Source organism: Idiotropiscis lumnitzeri, chromosome 7, assembly GCF_059441095.1.
Source record: "Idiotropiscis lumnitzeri isolate Australia: NSW breed Sydney's pygmy pipehorse chromosome 7, RoL_Ilum_1.0, whole genome shotgun sequence".
Taxonomy (NCBI): Eukaryota; Metazoa; Chordata; class Actinopteri; order Syngnathiformes; family Syngnathidae; genus Idiotropiscis; species Idiotropiscis lumnitzeri.
This window is the reverse complement of record NC_142397.1, coordinates 5,802,365-5,820,558: the sequence shown is the minus strand read 5'-3', so window position 1 is coordinate 5,820,558 and position 18,194 is coordinate 5,802,365. Positions and strand designations below refer to the sequence as shown.

Below are 18,194 nucleotides of genomic sequence, written 5' to 3'. Positions count from 1 at the left end.
TGGGTTCCTCCCACATTCCAAAAAACATGCATGGCAGGCTGATTGAACACTCTAAATTGCCCCTCGGTATGAGTGCGGAGCGCGGGTGGTTGTTCGTCTCTGCGTGCCCTGCGATTGGCTGGCAACCAGTTCAAGGTGTACCCCGCCTACTGCCGAAGACACCTTTTAGGGCACTGGATTTGTCAACCTTGTCGATCTTTCAAACCACATTTCTGGCATTACGAACAGAAATTAGTCATCTTTGTGTTGATGTTTACCACAGTGTGCAGTGCCTCGTCCACAAGTGCAGTCACGTGTCAAGCGATAGCCGCTCGTGTGCGTTCACTGCTGAATAACTAATGTCAAGCTTGCTGCTAAATTAGCCTCAGACAAACATATGCGCCGCCGCTTAATTTCATTCCACAAACTAAGAACTTTGTCTGAATAAAAAGAAAAGAAAAAACAAGCAAAAATATTATATAAAAAGAAAAAAATTAATATAAAAAATGTTACCTTTTATTTATTTTTTTACTGGCACCATGGGAGACCTAACACCATTCACTGAATAAACCCGAGTGCATTTATACAGCTCCATTGGATATTATAAAGTGCTTTACAATGTGCGCAGCCTCACAGAAACAGAAGGGAGTGGTGTGGGGGGGGGTTAGCAAGCTGCCAACCACTTCATTATGAATTAATTTCTTAAATTCTCACACATCCTCATGAACTCTTCAAGACACGGATTTGCCTTTCAAACAAGAATTACCGTTTCAAATTAGGTTCCAATGGCAATTGTGTATGGTTTCAAGGCAGCGTTAGGATTTCAAATTAGGGTTGTAAACCAGGATAAATATTATAGACACGTCAAAATGGTATAAAATTTGTGCTTAGGTCACAAATTTGAAGACAGTTTTATGCAGGGTTAAGGATTTCAAAGTTGAGTTTCAAGCCTGGGTTAGGGTTTCAAAACATTTTTGGAGTTTCAATTGAGGGTTTCCGGCCAGCTCTAAGTGAAACTCTTGCACGCAATTCATGATCATTGATTAGTGTTTCAAAGTATAAGTGATTGATGCCGATGATAGGGTTTCAATTCCAGATTGACGTTTCAAATAGGGTTCTAAGCAAATGTTTGTCTTTTGATTAGGGTTAAGGTTTCAAAGTAAGAAGTTTGGTTTTCAAATTAGTTTTTTTTTTTTGCCCGAGTTCCAATTTTCATTTATGTTTTCAAGCCAAGGCTTGGTCTTAAAAATCGTCTTTTAAGCCAAAGTTAGGGTTGAACATAGGGTGAAAGCGGTTATATTGTTATGCAGAAAGCCTCCGATGGCGTTTCAGCAAAACGTGAGGAGGGAAAACTCACTATTTGCGCAATCCTCAAACGGCACATTTAGCGCATGCGTAAGTGTGTATTCTTTTTGCAGTTGCACTTAAATGAGACTCGCTCAAGTTACAACATATGTGAAAAATAAACGGCCCTGGGATAACCTTGGTCATTCCAAACATGACATTTTAATAACCCCGCAGCTGACTCACATGCACTGGGGCACGCTTGATTGAGAAACTCCATTTACGCTACGAAAAAATCCAGAATGTGTGCAAAAATAAACAAAACTTACTAAAATTCATTCATGGTTTTCTCTTTTTTTTCTCCCAGCCATTAAAACAACAATAAGACTTCTTCTCCTTAACTTCTAATAAAAGAAAGAAGCCTTACAGGAAACAACAGGAAACTTGACTGAGCAACATCTTTGCTCATCACTCGTATCATGCTGAGGCTGTGTTGAGGTGACCCCCACCGCCAAAATAACTGTTGTGTGTTCATTTGTTCATAAATTGGGTATGCTACTTTCAAAGGTTCTCAACCAAGACATAAAAAAAAGCATTAAAAAGCAATGTGAATTTTTTTTATATATCATCCGTGTTTCAGGATAGTTGCTAAAAATGTTCAAAAAATTGATCGTGTGTGGAGCAGGGCTTCAGGCTACAAGGTCGCTTTAGAGCACCTCGTTGTCCATCATGAATGGGTGCATGTCACTGAGCGAAACAGAAGAGTGATGAGAAAAAATTGGCACATTCAGTTTGACCTAATGAAGTGCCTCTTCAATCTTACATCACAAATAGAAATGCAAAATCAATTGGAGAATATACGTCAGATTTGATAGCGGCTTTTGGCCAATAGGGCATCGCCCCACTCCTCTCTAAGACTACATCCATCCATAAAAAAAGAATTTGAAATTAAATACTTCAGAAGGTCATGTTTTACATCTCATTTCACCGCTGTAATTTTGAAGGTAAATTTGCTAGCATTGGTTGCTAGCTTACGCTAATGCTAGGCTAGGTAGCTTCGTATGGTTTATTGTTGTCCAGAGTAATATTAAACAGCCTGCCCACTATTTTATGACAGGTAATATTTACATGCTCCCGATGTATCGATAACAGATATTCAAGTAGCACTTGAATTTTGAGGCCAAAAACAAGGAGGCAGTGATTGTAGATTTAATCGCTTCTAGTCTATTCTTCTGCCCATTATTTCTGAACCTCGAAAAATGATGCATTGACTGTCTTGTTTATACAATTAAAAGTTAGCTAGGTGCTGAAAGGAACAACAGAAGTCAAATAAAAGTGCGTGCATTTTTCACCCCTCGCCCCTCCATGTTGTAAATCTGATAGCAAAAAATATATAAAAATAAAATAAAAAAAATCAAAATGAAAACTATATAGCGCAATAAGCTTTTACAATAGCATCATAAAATTTCTGCTGTCAGAGTAGAAATTTTATAATCTGGTTTTATGTCCAATTTGTGTCGCTCCCACAAAAAGAAGGACAAAATGCACCAACCAGGGATTTTTATTGGGCTGAATATAGACTTATAACATATCAATGCCATTTCAAATCAATTCATTTGGTCCATATACACAGTCGAATGAGATCAAATAGAAGAGCTGCATGAAACTATTTTGCGTTTACAAAGATGATTCCACTCTTTTTAGTCATCTACCAACGTATTTAGTAATGTTGTATTCTGTATTTGCATTAAACTACAGCATAGCAATAATAACACAGTCCGGCATGATTAGAGCTTCTTAAAATCAGACAAACAAAAATGATCAAGCAAGGAAACCAGCAAAAGGTTGACGAGTTTGCTTCTAATTTTTGAAGTCAACAAAAAAAAAAAGGAAAATATGTATAGGAAGTTCCTCCTCCATTATTCATTTTGATTGGAAAATAGTGCACCTTTAGGTATATTAATGTGTGTTGTATTTTGGGGTAAATAAAAAAAATCCTATCTCTACTCATAGAATTCTAGTGACATTCAAATAATCTGTAATGTAATCTGGATGGCAACACAGTATCACTCAAGCAGATGTAAGTAATTTGGACCACACGCTGGATAATAAAAAATAAAATTGATGCCTTGTAAAAACCAATTTTGGGAACCAATGTAACGTTTAAAAACACAAAACAAACAAACGTGCGTGTATTGTGTTCGTCCACTAGGTGGCATTATTCGTGTTCTAATTCATTTTAATGACATTTCACATTAACTATTACTTCTGTACTCCTTCATATAACATGTTCACTTTAAAAATTTAGAGTGGCCTACATTATATTCAGTATACTGTATAATGTCAAGGCACTTCTAGCCTGTTCAGTGTATTTTAATTCTTCATAAAAGTATAAATCAATTAGTGGTTCAACCTAATTTTACAGACAGTGCTTTTCACAACAATCTACCAAAAGACTCAATACCAATTAAAAAAAAAAAAACGTCATATAGAAAAAAAAATATTTAGAGTCAACATGTGACTTAAAAATTAGACAACATTTTATGTACATAAAAAGCAGGCCGTAAAAAAATACATTCAATCTAATTTTTAACGCTGAACAGTCAACACAGTGCAAAAAAAGACTATTTACAATATTTAGGCAGTTATCTGTAACGATAGGAGTAATAATAATCAATGCATAGATAGTTTGAGCTCCATTAGTGTGTACAGTAATTGATTAATCACATCTTGTCGCTATCGAGGCAAAAGCGAAGGGCGCTCTTTTTCTGATGGAGACAGTCACTCTGACCTAGTTGATTTAGTAACGTGGTGTGGTGAAAATGAGCAACTTGCTATTTCAAATTGAACATCCACGTGTGCAGCTATGACTCTAAAACTGCGAAATGAAGACAATAGACGGCCGATCAAGAATGAACAAGGGACAACTTTTAAAATGTAGGTTGTCCTTGCTTCTGCAGAGAAGACCTTGTCACCAAGACGGCCCAACATTGGCACATAGACGTGTCTCAAAGGGTGGTGCTGCTAGAATCAGCGTTTGAGCCCGTGTCAAGCAGCCAGCTGCAGGTTCCGGGTGGCAGCCTGAGGGTCTTGAACAGGGTGGTCCTGAAGGACTTGCAGAGGAAGAAGTAGATGAGCGGGTCCAGGAGGGAGTTAAGGGACGACAGGAAGAGAGTGCTTTCTTTGAGCTGGAAGAAGAAGAGCTTGAGTCGGCAGTCGAAAAGGAGACCGCGCGTCTGGCTCATTGTGTACGGCACACGAGCGAAATGGAACGGCACGAAGCAAACGAAGAACACGGCCAGGACCAGGAAGACGTTGGTGTTCATCTTCCTTTTGGCTTGCTGCTTCTGCTTGGCCGAAGCCCTGCATCCCACGGGGCCTTGAGCCTTGGTGCGCGAGTAGGATTTGTACAACTCTTTGGTGATTAGTATGTAGCACAGGATCACAATCAAGAGGTTCCCCCAGAAGATAACCTGACACACGTGGTTGACCACCTCATGCCAGTAAAGCCCAGCCTGTCCCTTTAGGTCGCTGCACTTGAAGTGCGCCGACCGTGGGGTATTACCGGTCAAGATCACGTTTGGGAGGCAGAGCGCCAGGAGGACGATCCACACCCCGGCGGAGAGGAGCTTCCGGCGGGCCAGACGCTTGGCATTGGTGCCCTCGAACGGCGCCAGGGTCTTCCTGCAGCGGTCGATACTGATGAGGCCGAAGAAGAGGATGCTGATGTACATGGTGAGGTAGAAGAGCACCGAGGAGACGCGGCACACGAATATTCGCAGGCCAGTGGAGGCCATGTTGGAGTCTGATAACACCTGCGGCAAACCAGAATTCACAGAGGAAACGGTCAGCCCTCCTTTTGGCCGACCGACAAAATGTGATGTGGATCGTCGTCCATACGTTCATTGAATAGGCAAGGCAAGCAACTTCATTTCGACTGCGCATTTCAAGCACAGGCCGACTCAATGTGCTTCACACAAGCAAAAGCACAGCACCGAAAAGCATTTACAAACAGAACAAGAAAAAGACAAAGGCGACGCAAACAACAAAAATAGCTTATTAAAATGAACGAATAAAAGACCGTACACTGCCAACATTTAAACACATTTACAAAAAACATTCAGCTTTCTCATCGTCGACTTCCATCCCTATGCGCTGATTCGCTGGCTAACAGCCAATCAGAGCGATGGATTGTCACCGGCGGACAACACCATTTTGTATTCTGGAAATCAGCAACTCATTCATTCAAATCATATCTAAGAAGCACAATGTCACAACTTCTTAATTCTCCAAAATTCAACCCCCCCCAGAATTTGGTGGATTAACATAATTATTTTGTGGATGATTTATTCCATTCAGTCGTTTATTTGGGGGTAATATAAAGTTGGGTTGAGCCCTTTTTGGCCCGATTCGGGTCAATTTTTAGAGCATAAACAGTCAACAAAAAAGTAGAGAGGCAGAGCATTCATAGTTTGAACTAATTATCCGCACCAAAGAATCACGTTTATGACGTAGGAGCGGGCAGTCGGTGGATCTCGCTGGCGCTAGGCTCAAACTCACCCATGTCCTTAACGAGGACAAGCGCTATCGAAAATGAATGGATGGAACACTAAAATGTCAAGGCCTCCCTTTTTGACACAGCTCTTGTTTGCGATTTCCTTACATTTGCTCAGGTGTCGGAAGGACTTCTTAAAGGATATCGCCTCAGTAAAAGCAGTTCAGGGGGAAATAACGTGTGGAAGTTCAGAACGAAAGAGAAAAATGTTTCTGGCGGCCGACTTGATGCTTTAAAGTGCACCATGAATCTTTTAGATGACTGTATTCCCATGTGAAATGTCAGACGGCCGTTTACGACCATTTCACTCGCCTCGGTCTATACACAGGATTAGATTCAGCGGACTGGATGGCTTATCGTCAAAAACACATTTACGAGGTGACAGCCTAAAGTAGAGCTATCTTGATGGGAATATCTATAAATTAGTATTGTCATGGGTGCACATAATTTTTGGTACCGTTCTCGGAGGAGCACCAGAGGTTGTTGCAAGGTGCTCGTTGTTTTTTGTTTTTTTTTCCGCCACGCCGGCCTCATTGGATGAACTTAAAGGATGTATGTGTGTGAAATGTTAAAGATGAATTGATTGACATGAGACTGGCATTGTAGCATTTTCCGGCAATTAATTGGAAGAAAGTTCTGAATCTTTAAAACTGGCGAAAAAAACAAACAATTTCTGCCCAACTTTTAATACAAAGTCAGTGAGTGACCTTTTTGCTGAATCTGAAGCTTCAAACTTTCATTACTTCACTGTCACAATCACAATCACAATCATACTGACAACCCTCCTGTATTATTATAATTATAATGATTTTAGAGAACGGAATATGCTATAAGTCAAACGGACCAAGATACGTTATTGCCATTTAGTCACCAGTCCATCGAAAGCCATAATCCAGTCGACATAAAAAGTCTAGACACCCCTATCAAATGCCATTTTTTATCGTGTAAAAATGAGACCAGAATAAATAATTTCTCAGTTGACGGAAAAAAATCTGGGAATAAACTCATGAACGAGAGCATGACAGAGACACCAACAGGAGCAATGATGCCACAAACACAGAAAGAGAAGAGCGAACTAATACGGACAAACTGACAAAAGATTAACATCAACACCAGGACAAGACACGAGCGGCTGAGGGGGCTGATTAGTTGACATAAGCGACCCGGCATAATTCCCTTCACTTTTACCTTGCATTGACCGTCATCCCTCTTAATCCCACGTGAAAATATCTCCCCTGGCCTTACCTTGAAAGGGAACGTGAGAGTCATGATGACGTCGGCGACCACGACGTTCTTGAGGTAGATGACGAAATGTGAGCGCGAGGGGATCCGCAGGAACACCCACACCGCCAGGCTGTTGAGCGACAGCCCAGCAAGGAACAGGACAGAGTAGAGCACGGGGAAAACCACCGTCTTCACGACATTGTCGCGGGAGCAGGTCAGGTTGCTGCTGTTGCCTTGGAAGACAGTCGCGTTTGTGTCCATGAGGAGAGTTGTCTGAAAAATTCAAGTCAAGTTTATTCATGTAGCACGAACCACAACAGTCACAGTTTGTGGGTGTTTTATACATGTAGCAGGTCTAAAAACAAACAATGTTCGCACTTATATTGGCTCTCAAAGCGGTCCAATTTGAGTCCGCAAGCCATAAATTTGGATTTTGCAAATTAACACTGGTCAAGAGCAAATTTCAATCAAAAAGGTTTTTAGGTGTGTAGTGTATTTTTGACACAAATTTAAAAAATATCTTGACTGCTTGTCAAGTTTTAGGGGTATTCTAATTTATTTTTATTTTTTTTAATTTGACCTATTTTTATACATATATATACGTATATATACGTATATATACATATATATAGATATATATATATATGTATGTATATATATATATATATATATATATATATATATATATATATATATATATATATATATATATATATATATATATATATATATATATAAGAGCAAAAAATTATAAAAATATAGTATATAATTATAAATGATAAAATATAGTAAAAATTAGTTGACCAGTGTAATTTGCAATAAACTGTTGCATTATTTAAAAAAGTGCATACATACATATTTGGGTCAGCGCGCCTATAAAAGAAACAATACAGCAATTTCTCCACTTAAGCTTTGGGACAATCAAATGCTCCGTTTATCACATGTTCATAATGCACATGTTCGAATTAACTACATATAAAGGACTTGTTTTTCTAGGGTATGGGACATCATCTTCAACGGAAATAAATCCAGATAATCCTGAAATGTGAAGGATGTCCATGTTTCTTCAAATTTTCCTCTCTCCTCTCTTACCTGAGTATTACCGAGTCCCATCTGTCCCATCCCTACTATTTAGAGGTCCATATGGTACTAGTAATGCCTAACATGAGGGGATCCTTGGAAAAAAAATCTGTCCAGGTCTCTGTAACCCAAAAGGTTTGAGAACCTCTAAAGTACTGAGACTATACTTGAGTTTATTCACTGACCAGCTGGCTTAGTCCCATGAAGAGCTCTCGGAGCAAACTGCTGTTTGGCCGCTGTGAAGCCCAGTTCGAATGCCTCCAGTCTAATGTCACCTCGACTGTCTGACTGCTGACTTTTGCTTTGCCTTCTGCTTTCTCTTTCCTGTCTTACAGGAACCATGCTGACAATTGAAAAGCCAAATCAAGTGGCACCAAAGCTCAGATTCAAACCATGAACATCAGGACTGTGATGCAGAGTGGCTGACCACTGCCACACCGTTATGCCCTCGGAATGAATGTTTTGCTAAAAATTGGACCATTTTTGGTGGGAGGAAATGAGAGCAAGCTCCTGTGTGTGTCGCTTTCCATTTTGCATCACATGACCTTGAAATTGATTCCCCCCCAACCTCGGGCATGCAGAAACCGACAGTAATACTGAAACTTCCCGTGTCTGGGACTGAACTGAAACGTCAGCATCATTCACTTCTTTAATTTGCACTCATACACGCACAACTACATTTTATACAGACTGTAGGTCCTGTACATGCTTTCAAGGTTGAACTTTCAACTTTGCTGATGCAAAAGTGTAGTCTTTAAATTCGGTGCGGTTATGAGACCGCGCTGATATGCGAAATGCCGTTTGGTGTTCTATAAATTGAGGTGGTCAAAGGCGGTAAACGTTTATCGACTGAAATGTGGACAAAAATATATATTTTTTAAGACAAATGCAGCAGTCGTTGGATCAATTCAGTCTGCAGCCTTCCTATGTGGAATTTACATGTTTTCCCCGTGCCTGTGTGGCTTTTCCCCGGGTACTCTGTTTCCTCCCACATTTCAAAAACATGCATGGCAGGTTGATTAAACACTCCAAATTGTCCCCAGGTGTGGGAGCAGATGGTTGTTTGTCTATGTGTGCCCTGGAATTGATTGGCAACCAGTTCAGGGTGTACAGGTTCAGGTCTCACGACCCGAAGATAGCTGGGATAGGCTCCAGCACCCCCCCCCCCTTCTCCCCCACGCACAAGAATTACATATCTCCCATCAACCAATCACCAATACATCTGCAAAGCATCATCATCAAACTTACCATCGCCGGAGCCAATCCCGGCTGATTTTGTACAAGAGCCAGTGAACACCCATGACTGATCGCCAACCAATCACAGGAGTGTCTACCAGCATTCACAAAACGGAATGCGAACAAACAGCCACGTACACAAACCTGCGCACATGGAAATCCTCATCGTCTGCTTCGACGACAGACAGGAAGAGAGGAACGAGGTGACAAACACACCACTGGCCTGGATATCCATTTCGAGTCAGCCCCCCCCCCCCCTCTGCAGACCTATAATGATTTTTCCTCACTGCAACACTTTGCTCGAGCTCCCACACCACCCTCTGACCTCTGAGTCACCACTATCACTTGACAAACCTCAAGTCTATTGTTGCCTCGCAAGATAAACAAGCGCTGCAAACAGGAAGCTGAAACGGGGGGTTGTGTCTAATCTTCCCCGCTCGGTAGGCGAACATAGAAAATCTGATGGCGAGAGGACTCTGGTCAAACAAATAAAAGTCCAGGAGCGGCAGCAGCTGTGCGCTGACAAACGGCGACCTCTCACCCGCTAGAAGAAAAACAGTCGGCAGTCGATCATGTTGTCATTGTGGCAGGTCGACGTAACCTTTAAGCGCACGGACGGTGGTCCGTGTTTGTTTGCAACGGTCTTTTGCGTTCATGCATCTCCGTGGCCAGTCGGAATGGATGAGTTGCACTTTGTTTGGACAATATAAGGTTACTTGGAGCGATCGCTGCCGGCCCACGATGGAGGGCTGGTGCCAGGGTCTGTCTTCCACATGTTTGTTTTTTTTTCCTTTTCCCAAATATTTTAGTATCCATACGTTCTGTATATGGTTTATGACCAGAATGGTTAAACTCACGAATTATTGAGGAAATAAACACAACATGCTTTGTCTGGACTTTGATGTCAACCAGCGGATGAGTCGCCGGTTCCATACCAAAAACATAGTAAGGGCTTTGTTTTCGCCTTGATGATGACTCATGGCTCTGGTCTGGATTTTGAATCAGTGCACCGCCTACTTATGTGGAGGAAACGGCATGATTGTGCAAGTCATGAATTATTACCTCATCTAAAGAGGTTATGTTTTTACTGACTTTGTTGTCTCATTGCGGAAGTTTCATGCAGTCGAATCTCCATCACCACCGACATGTTTCCAAAATGTTTGAATTCCAAATGCAAATTCCAGTCGTGCAGCACAACACTTCAAGGTCAAACCATCTGCCCTCGCAAATCACTTCACATAATTAACATTCCGTCCTTGAATGAATTTAATGAAGTTGTCCATCCAGCAATACATTTCCAAGTCGATTTGTGGAAGCAAGATGACACCATGGACTGGTTGTCCGTAACGCGTTTTTGCGGAAGCTAAACTAAGCTAAACAAGCTGAAAGCTAACAACTTCAGGCACATCCGGATCACTGCTAATTACAATACTGTCAGTTTCATAATACTTCAACACAATCATTTGCTTTTACTTTGGTCATTGAAAGTATGTCACAAGAAAAGCGAACTACTACACTACCAATAGCCCATGAGTGGTCATGAAGACCGGAAAGTGTTCCCTTGGCCAGTGGAGCAGTTATAATTGAGATCTCGAAACTCTGCCCGGCAACAACTAGGTGATCAAAGAATCCACAATTCAAGCAATTCTTTTGTAAAGTTTTATAATGACTCACAAATAATAAATGCAGGCCGTACAAAACATAACTCGAGAAGAGACTGTCATTTTCCTGCTACGTCATCTCCACCACCATACAGTAAAAAAAACTCTTTGTGCGTATCTAGCAGCGGTGAGGAACGTCATCGCTCTTTGACTATTTGTCCGATCATCCCTCTGCCCGTGTGCCCGTGATAGCAGGATGTAGAGATGTGGCTCGCAAGCAGACAAAAAGGACAACAGCTCCCTTTGAGAGGCTGGCCAGGCCGGGATAGCTCACATATTTGACACCGTGTCTCTGTGTACTCAGCAGACACTTATGTGTGCGCACACAAGGCATCAGATGTTAACTTGCGCGTACAGAATCGTTCACGCTCACTGGTCACTTCAATACGTACACCTGCACAATCTAATGAAATCCAGTATCACCCTCTAATTCACTGGTGGGATTCAATAATGTAAAAGTTATTAGTTATTAATAAAATGTGAGTAGATTTTCAGGTACCTATAGCGTATGTAAATGTATTTTTCTGATGAAATATTACCTTTACTACCTAAATATTCAGCTCCCCCCCCCTTGCTTTTCCGTCTCCTCTCTGTGACATTCGCACACTCACAGCGAACAACGAGACACTCTAATGGGGCACACCAGCCCGAAGCCCAGTTCCATATTCTGGCTGCCGTGTCATAATTAAATAAAAAGATAAAATAAAAATCATTTCCCCCTCCTGTATCTGCATGATGTGCATGCACTCATGGCAGACAATGAGGCGCTCTAGAGTGACCACGCCAACTGACCATCCCAAGGGAAAGTGCATTTTTGGGGTTTATGCATAACTAGCTAGCTAAATTCACGCCACAATTGCGCTGAGGCAAACAAAGGCGCTCAAGTTCTTTAGCAGCGGGGGGGGAAGGGCGACTGTCGATTCTCATCTGAGTTTACGTTTTTAGAATCTACTTTTTGCATGAAGGTTTTTGCCGAAATATAAAACAAAGTATTTGTACCTAAAACTGAAGTACAGAGTTTGAGTACTACTACTTTACAAACATGCAGTTACACCCTATAAAAGGATGCCTCTGTTTGATTGCATGACTTGAGAGGCACCACATCAAGACAGAGATATTGACGGTGTCCGTTTCTCCTATTATATCACCGAGGTATGTGCTAAGTGCTACCAAAACAGATTCAATGCAGCAGGTGGTCTACAGATAATGTCATGGAATGTATCTCGGCCTTGTCAAACTTAACCTCTGAAACTGTTTACTGATGCCACAATTTCATTTTATTGATTCGGTTTTCTCAGATCCGTCGCATTTAAATGCCGAGCCTATTATACACAAGCGTCGACTTCTTTTGCAAAAGGGCTCGTCTCCATTCTTAATGAAGTGAGCTGGCCAGTTTAAAAGCTTCAGCTCTGTGGGACGCCATCATCTGGCGATGCTTTGATGTCTTGCGAATGATGATTGCGTGCACGCCGTACGGAACGTAAGGTTGAGAGCAGGTGTGGGAAAAGTACGGCCCGGGGGCCACACACGGCCCGTAAAATGTTTTAATCCGGCCGGACGAATTTAAAAAAATGAAATGAGTAAACGTTAATGTTTTATTTTCTAAATACTGTCGCGTGTCAAAGACATATTTTGTTGAAATTCTTTTGTTTCATTTAAAATTAAATGTTTTGTTTTTTTTGTCCGATGAGGTGAACCAAGAAACAGACTGAACAAACTTCCTATTTATAGATTATATTTGAATCTTTTGAATTTTAAACTGTCCCTAGTAGTGACAGTAAAAAGGTAACTGACAAGTTTAAAAAATAAATAAAAAAGAGTTCAGAATGAACGGAGGGCCTTTGGGTGTTTGAAAAGACCACAGCATGACACAGCTTCCCTGAAGATGACGTGCAAAGATCTTCCTTGTGGCTAAAAGGGCGAAGTGAGGATTGTACAACTATGGTGTGAAATTATATCGCCGGCAAAGACACTGAGAAGTACGTCGGTGCACCGGCAAGAGTGAACTGCGTGTATCAAATGTTTTGAAAAGGATTTTCCACTTATACGCTTGGCTCACATGAAGCAACTAATCATTTGCTGCTTCTTGGGGGGAATTTGTTGCAGGAAAAAGTCCTGTCTTGAGATTGCCATGTTCGGGCATTCTAACAAAGCGGATTCAGCACGGAATTCCAGACGATACGCTACTTTACAAAAACACGTCACACCTTTTCACTTTTTGCCATGACTGTCAATGCACCTTGCTGGCCCCCTTGTTTTTTCTCACTTCATTCCAAGCTACGAGCACGGGGACGGCGAAACATTTTCTAATGATAATGTGAGCAACGAGTCACAGGGGATCTTTTTTTCCGCCTTCTGCAAGGTGGCCAAGGAAACCTTCCTACCTACCTCATTCCGAGTAAAAACACTGCGTGTTTATCCGACTGGAAGCTAGTCTAACTCGCTATCCAACTGTCTCACTTTAGCAGCTGCGGTCAAACCGCCAGACAAAACACACACTTCCTTTCAGTAGCCACATATTAACCATATCTCAAATAATACAATTTCCCTGTCAAACACCCAAGTGGAAGGATTAAAACGGGAACATTCTAAATGAAGGCAGTCGAAAACGCTGTTATTCCTGCAGAAGCTGAACAAATAAACTTCACGACCCACACGGGCTACATGGCGTGAATGATGCACTGTCTTAGAAGCGTGACATAATGATGATGTGGCTCTTTTAAATTGTGAAGCCATACGAAAGCATTTAGCTAAATTCCAACATTTATGGAATCCACTCAATTTTCCCAGCAGTTTTTGACTACTGTCTTCCCGCCCCATTGTTTAGTTTACCAAATATAATGCAAACGAACATAAACTGCAAGGTTGTGGACGAAGTAAGTTTATTTGCTTTTGTTAAAATGCGATTCACTCAAGCCACAATTGAAGTCATTTAATGTGAAATTGATTCCAGTTGCTCTTTCAGCAATCAGGCTCATGAGACGCAACCAAATGAGGGTTTGAGTTTCACAATTTTATAGAACAATCCTAAATAAATAAACTCTTTTTTTCCTCCAATAATGTTTACTTTAGAAATATGATATTAAAGTATAATCTTTTCTTTATTGGCTGCTCGCTTTTAAATATTAAATTATACTTGTGCTTGTTACTGTACTTTTAGCATTTGTCCATTTTTGTAGGATTCACAAAATGAAGAACAACATTTCCTGCATTGCTAATAATTAACCACAGCATTAAATAAACCAATTTCAAAGATCCAAAATACTAAAAATCCGCATCGGTCCATGAGTTAGTAATTTAGTTCACTTCAAGTATAATTAAGCTGCGATATTCACTTCAAAACTCAAGAATCAAAGGAAAACGGAAGGAAATGTTAAAGGTTTATTTTTCTCCCATACATTAGTAGGTATTACTCAAATATACGCTGTATTATTACAGATAAACATAATGTATAACATTACTGTAAATTCTTGTGTACAACACAATCAATCACAAGTCTTTGAAATTGTTTTAACTGCGCACTAATAACAAACGAATGCATCGACTTCAAAACAGAATTATGGAATTGTATGTTGTAGCAAAAAACGTTATGTATCCAGTGTAAAAAAAAAAATCATCATAATTATATTTTCATAAAACAAGAAATAGACATTTTATGGCTTGTTCTTTTAAAACTTGTCCAACAGTCCCCGACAGTATCTTAATTTGCTGCTAAAGGACAAGCTGCTGACAAGACTGCATGTGCTGTAATTGAATCCATATGTGGCCTCAATGGAATCACTTCGGGTTAGAATGTATGAACACTTTCTGCTCTTAGTGAAACACACACACACACACGCACACACCCACACATGAATGACTACCACCTATGATTCTCCAGACATTCAGTTCCAAATCACAATAACAAATATCTGTCCCACCAGATGTGTTTTTTTTTTTGGTTGGTTTTCTTTTCTGAATTCCACTCGATTTTTTTTCTGTCTCTTAATGTCCTTTACAGATTTGGAATGTCCGACATTTGTCCCAAACAATGTACAAGTTGTCCTCCTCTAAAATTCGCATACAGATGGGTCCATTATCCTACAGGTCAAAATGTCTGTCAAAGTCTGTTTCCTTCTGACATTATTTTTAGAGGACACGCACATAAACAGCCTTTAGGTCTGTACCCAGATGGTTCTTGGCTACACACTTGTACGTGCCCGAGTCAAAGGCTGAGAGCTTCTGGACTACAAGTGTGCCTTGAGGGTGAAGCATTTCACTTCCCAACTGCCTCCCTTGTTGTGCCAATGACAGAATGGAATGATCCGGCAGCTCCCAGGTAATCTCTGGCTTGGGTACACCGATGGCAGCGCAGTTGAGCTTAATAGGGGTTCCTGCCATTAAACTCACGGTAGGAGGTGGCATTGTAGTGATACGTGGAGGATAGGCAATGATAATGACAGGGACGGTTAGCACAGCCTCCCCCGCATCATTCCGAGCTCTGCAAACATAGTTCCCTCGGTCATATAGAGTGGTGTCCTGAACAACTAGAGTACCGTTCTCTAGCAATTGGTAGCGCCCCAGGGCTTGAGGCTGGGTAAGAGTGTGACCCCCAGGGAGGGTCCAGTAGATCCTGGGTTTTGGACTTCCGTCTGATAGACAGTGAAGGAAGAGAGGATCCCCGAACATACTTCGGATTATGCCCCTCGGCCTTGTCAGGATGTAAGGCTTTTGCCCCACATCCAAAACGATGAGCTTTTCAATATATCCCATAATGTTTTTGGCACCACAGCGGTATTTCCCAGCGTCCTCAATGCGGGAGTTATAGATGACTAAAGTTCCATTGTCATCGGCCCGTCGATGGGAGTTAAGACCACCGGTGAGACGTGTTCCATCAGGTATAATCCAAGTGATATCGGGCTTCGGGTGTCCATCAGCAGAACAGTTCAGAACATTGGTTTTCCCCAAAGGAGAGACAATCCGTTCATTGAAAGGGTTTTTAAAAATGGGTCTTCTGAGCTTATTGGTCACCTCGAGCTGTACCACTAATACAGACTCTCCTCCATCATTTGTCGCCATGCAAATGAACTCTCCCGTGTCAGTAGGACGTACATTCCGAATTTCTAAAGTCCCATTATGATGAATATTAATCCTACCACCGAAGTACGGCGCCCTGAGAATGATGTTATCTGGCATTATCCAGGTGATAGTTGGAGTTGGATTGCCTTCAGCTTTACAGTCTATCAGTTTCCTAGAATATTTAGTCGAGAAATCTTTTAATACAGTCCTGTTCTGATGGTATCCGTTGATTAATGGTGGGTTACCAACAATTTCAAGTTTGTAGACCCTTCTGCTTTCACCTCCTGGGTTCCGAGCCACACAGACATACTCTCCACCATCGATTGGCTTGGTATTCCTTATATCCAAAGAGCCGTTTACGTGCAACAAGTAACGTTCATTAGATGCTGCTATGACGTCATTGGTAGGCAACATCCACATGATCCTCGGTTTGGGTTCGCCAACTGCTTCGCAGTCAAAGCGAATGTTCCCTCCAGGTTTCAATCTGGCATAAATCTCACTGTTTTGGCGTATCTTGGGAGCAGCAGTCACGACAGTGATATGTACGTGCATTTCATCTTTTCCCACTTGGTTTTCAGCAATACAAGTGTAGTCTCCTTCCTCGGACATACCAACCTGGACAAAAATATACGTAAATATGTCATTAAAATTGATTTTTTTTTTTTTAAATAAAACCTGGTGTTCTTAAATTTACTCACTTGATTTACAAAGAGCGTTCCATTGTCAAAAAGAGTGAAGCGACGTATTCTCCTTCCTCCATTAAAGGAATCAGCCTGCAGAGCACTGTTAACAACAGTTCCATCTGGAAGGCCCCAGGAGATCTCTGGCTTTGGAGCCCCCGAGGCTTTACAATCAACCTTGAAGTCATTACCATAGAGAACTTTCTTCTTGCCATGGGGCTTGTGCTCTATCTTAGCTGGCTTCATTGACACCTTCACCTTCATGAGCTGAACATCATCACCAGTTATGCTTTTAGCCATACAGAGATAGTCTCCTGCATCTTTATCAATCGCAGAATTGATGACCAGGGTACCATTTTCCAGAACCTGGAATCTGCTGCCCATTCTAAGGAAAGAAATTTAAATTAGAAATAGGAGAGGAATTGAAAGTTGGAAACAATCCCATTTTGCTTGTGTTTCATATTTCCCCATAATAAAATCCACTCTGTACATTGTCATCAGTGACGGAATCTTACCTATGTGATTTGTCTACCACTGCGTTAGATGGCAACCTCCACATAATCCTGGGTTGAGGCTCTCCAGTTGCTGAGCAGTTTAGGTTGAGCTGATCCCCAAAATACAACTCAGTTACATGCTGGGATGTTATCACTATTTTTGGTGCAGATTCCCTTCTCTCGATGGTCAAAGTCACCACTCTCCGCTCTGAGCCTGTGGAGCTGGTTGCAATACATTCATATTTGCCATTGTCAATTGGAGATAGATTCTTGATAAGGAGGGTTCCATTATCATAAACCGATATTCTCTTGTCCCAGGCAGATCTCTGCGAATTGACCAAAACACCATCGTGCAGCACCCAGTGAATCGTCGGCTGAGGGCTACCTTGACCTGTGCAGGGCAGCCATAGGTTTTGTTTTAAAACAGCCTTCACCTGCTGCCTTTTCCCTTCCAAGATACCTGGTGGAGCAGCAACTACATGCAGGCGCACTGTAGCAGTATCAGCTCCAGCTGGGTTACTAGCAATGCACTTGTAATGACCTCTGTCAAAAACAGACACCTGTCGAATGACCAGAGTTCCACCAGCAGTCACTGAGACCCTTCCATTTGGTGTGTTGTTCTCGCTTACTTGTGTCCGGTTGGCCAGAATCCAGGATATCGTCGGTGTGGGCCGACCATCTGCCTTACACTGAATCTCCACACTATTTCCTGCATGAGACTTTATCTCCCTCATTTTTGGCTCTAGTATATGTGAAGGGTAAGCGACCACGGAGAGAGTGACAGTAAGTTTATCTGATCCATAATCATTCTCAGCAATGCAGATATAATGGCCACGGTCCTTAGTATTGGCATTCTGTATTGACAAGGTGCCGTTGGGCAACGACTCGAACTTGCCCATTCTTCCCTTGATGGTAACTGTGTTTCCTGGATGGGAGAGAGAAA

The 18,194-nt window shown here is 41.5% G+C and overlaps 2 protein-coding genes across 3 annotated transcripts in view; both read right to left on the bottom strand.

The window, feature by feature from the left end:
• Positions 1 to 2,826: 2,826 nt before the first annotated feature.
• p2ry12 (purinergic receptor P2Y12) overlaps positions 2,827 to 18,194 on the bottom strand; it is a 44,908-nt gene continuing 29,540 nt past the window's right edge. The window contains exons 3-4 of the mRNA XM_088300013.1: positions 7,064 to 7,315; positions 2,827 to 5,078 (exon numbers count right to left, since the gene is read on the bottom strand). Of these exons, the coding sequence (XP_088156139.1) occupies positions 4,272 to 5,078; positions 7,064 to 7,315 (1,059 nt within the window). The 3' untranslated portion in view covers positions 2,827 to 4,271. The remainder of the gene's footprint in view (positions 5,079 to 7,063; positions 7,316 to 18,194) is intronic.
• Positions 14,418 to 18,194, bottom strand: part of igsf10 (immunoglobulin superfamily, member 10) — a 26,131-nt gene continuing 22,354 nt past the window's right edge. For both annotated transcript variants that reach the window (XM_088300011.1, XM_088300010.1), the window contains exons 8-10: positions 17,273 to 18,176; positions 16,776 to 17,142; positions 14,418 to 16,692 (exon numbers count right to left, since the gene is read on the bottom strand). In XM_088300011.1, the coding sequence (XP_088156137.1) occupies positions 15,148 to 16,692; positions 16,776 to 17,142; positions 17,273 to 18,176 (2,816 nt within the window). In that variant the 3' untranslated portion in view covers positions 14,418 to 15,147. The remainder of the gene's footprint in view (positions 16,693 to 16,775; positions 17,143 to 17,272; positions 18,177 to 18,194) is intronic.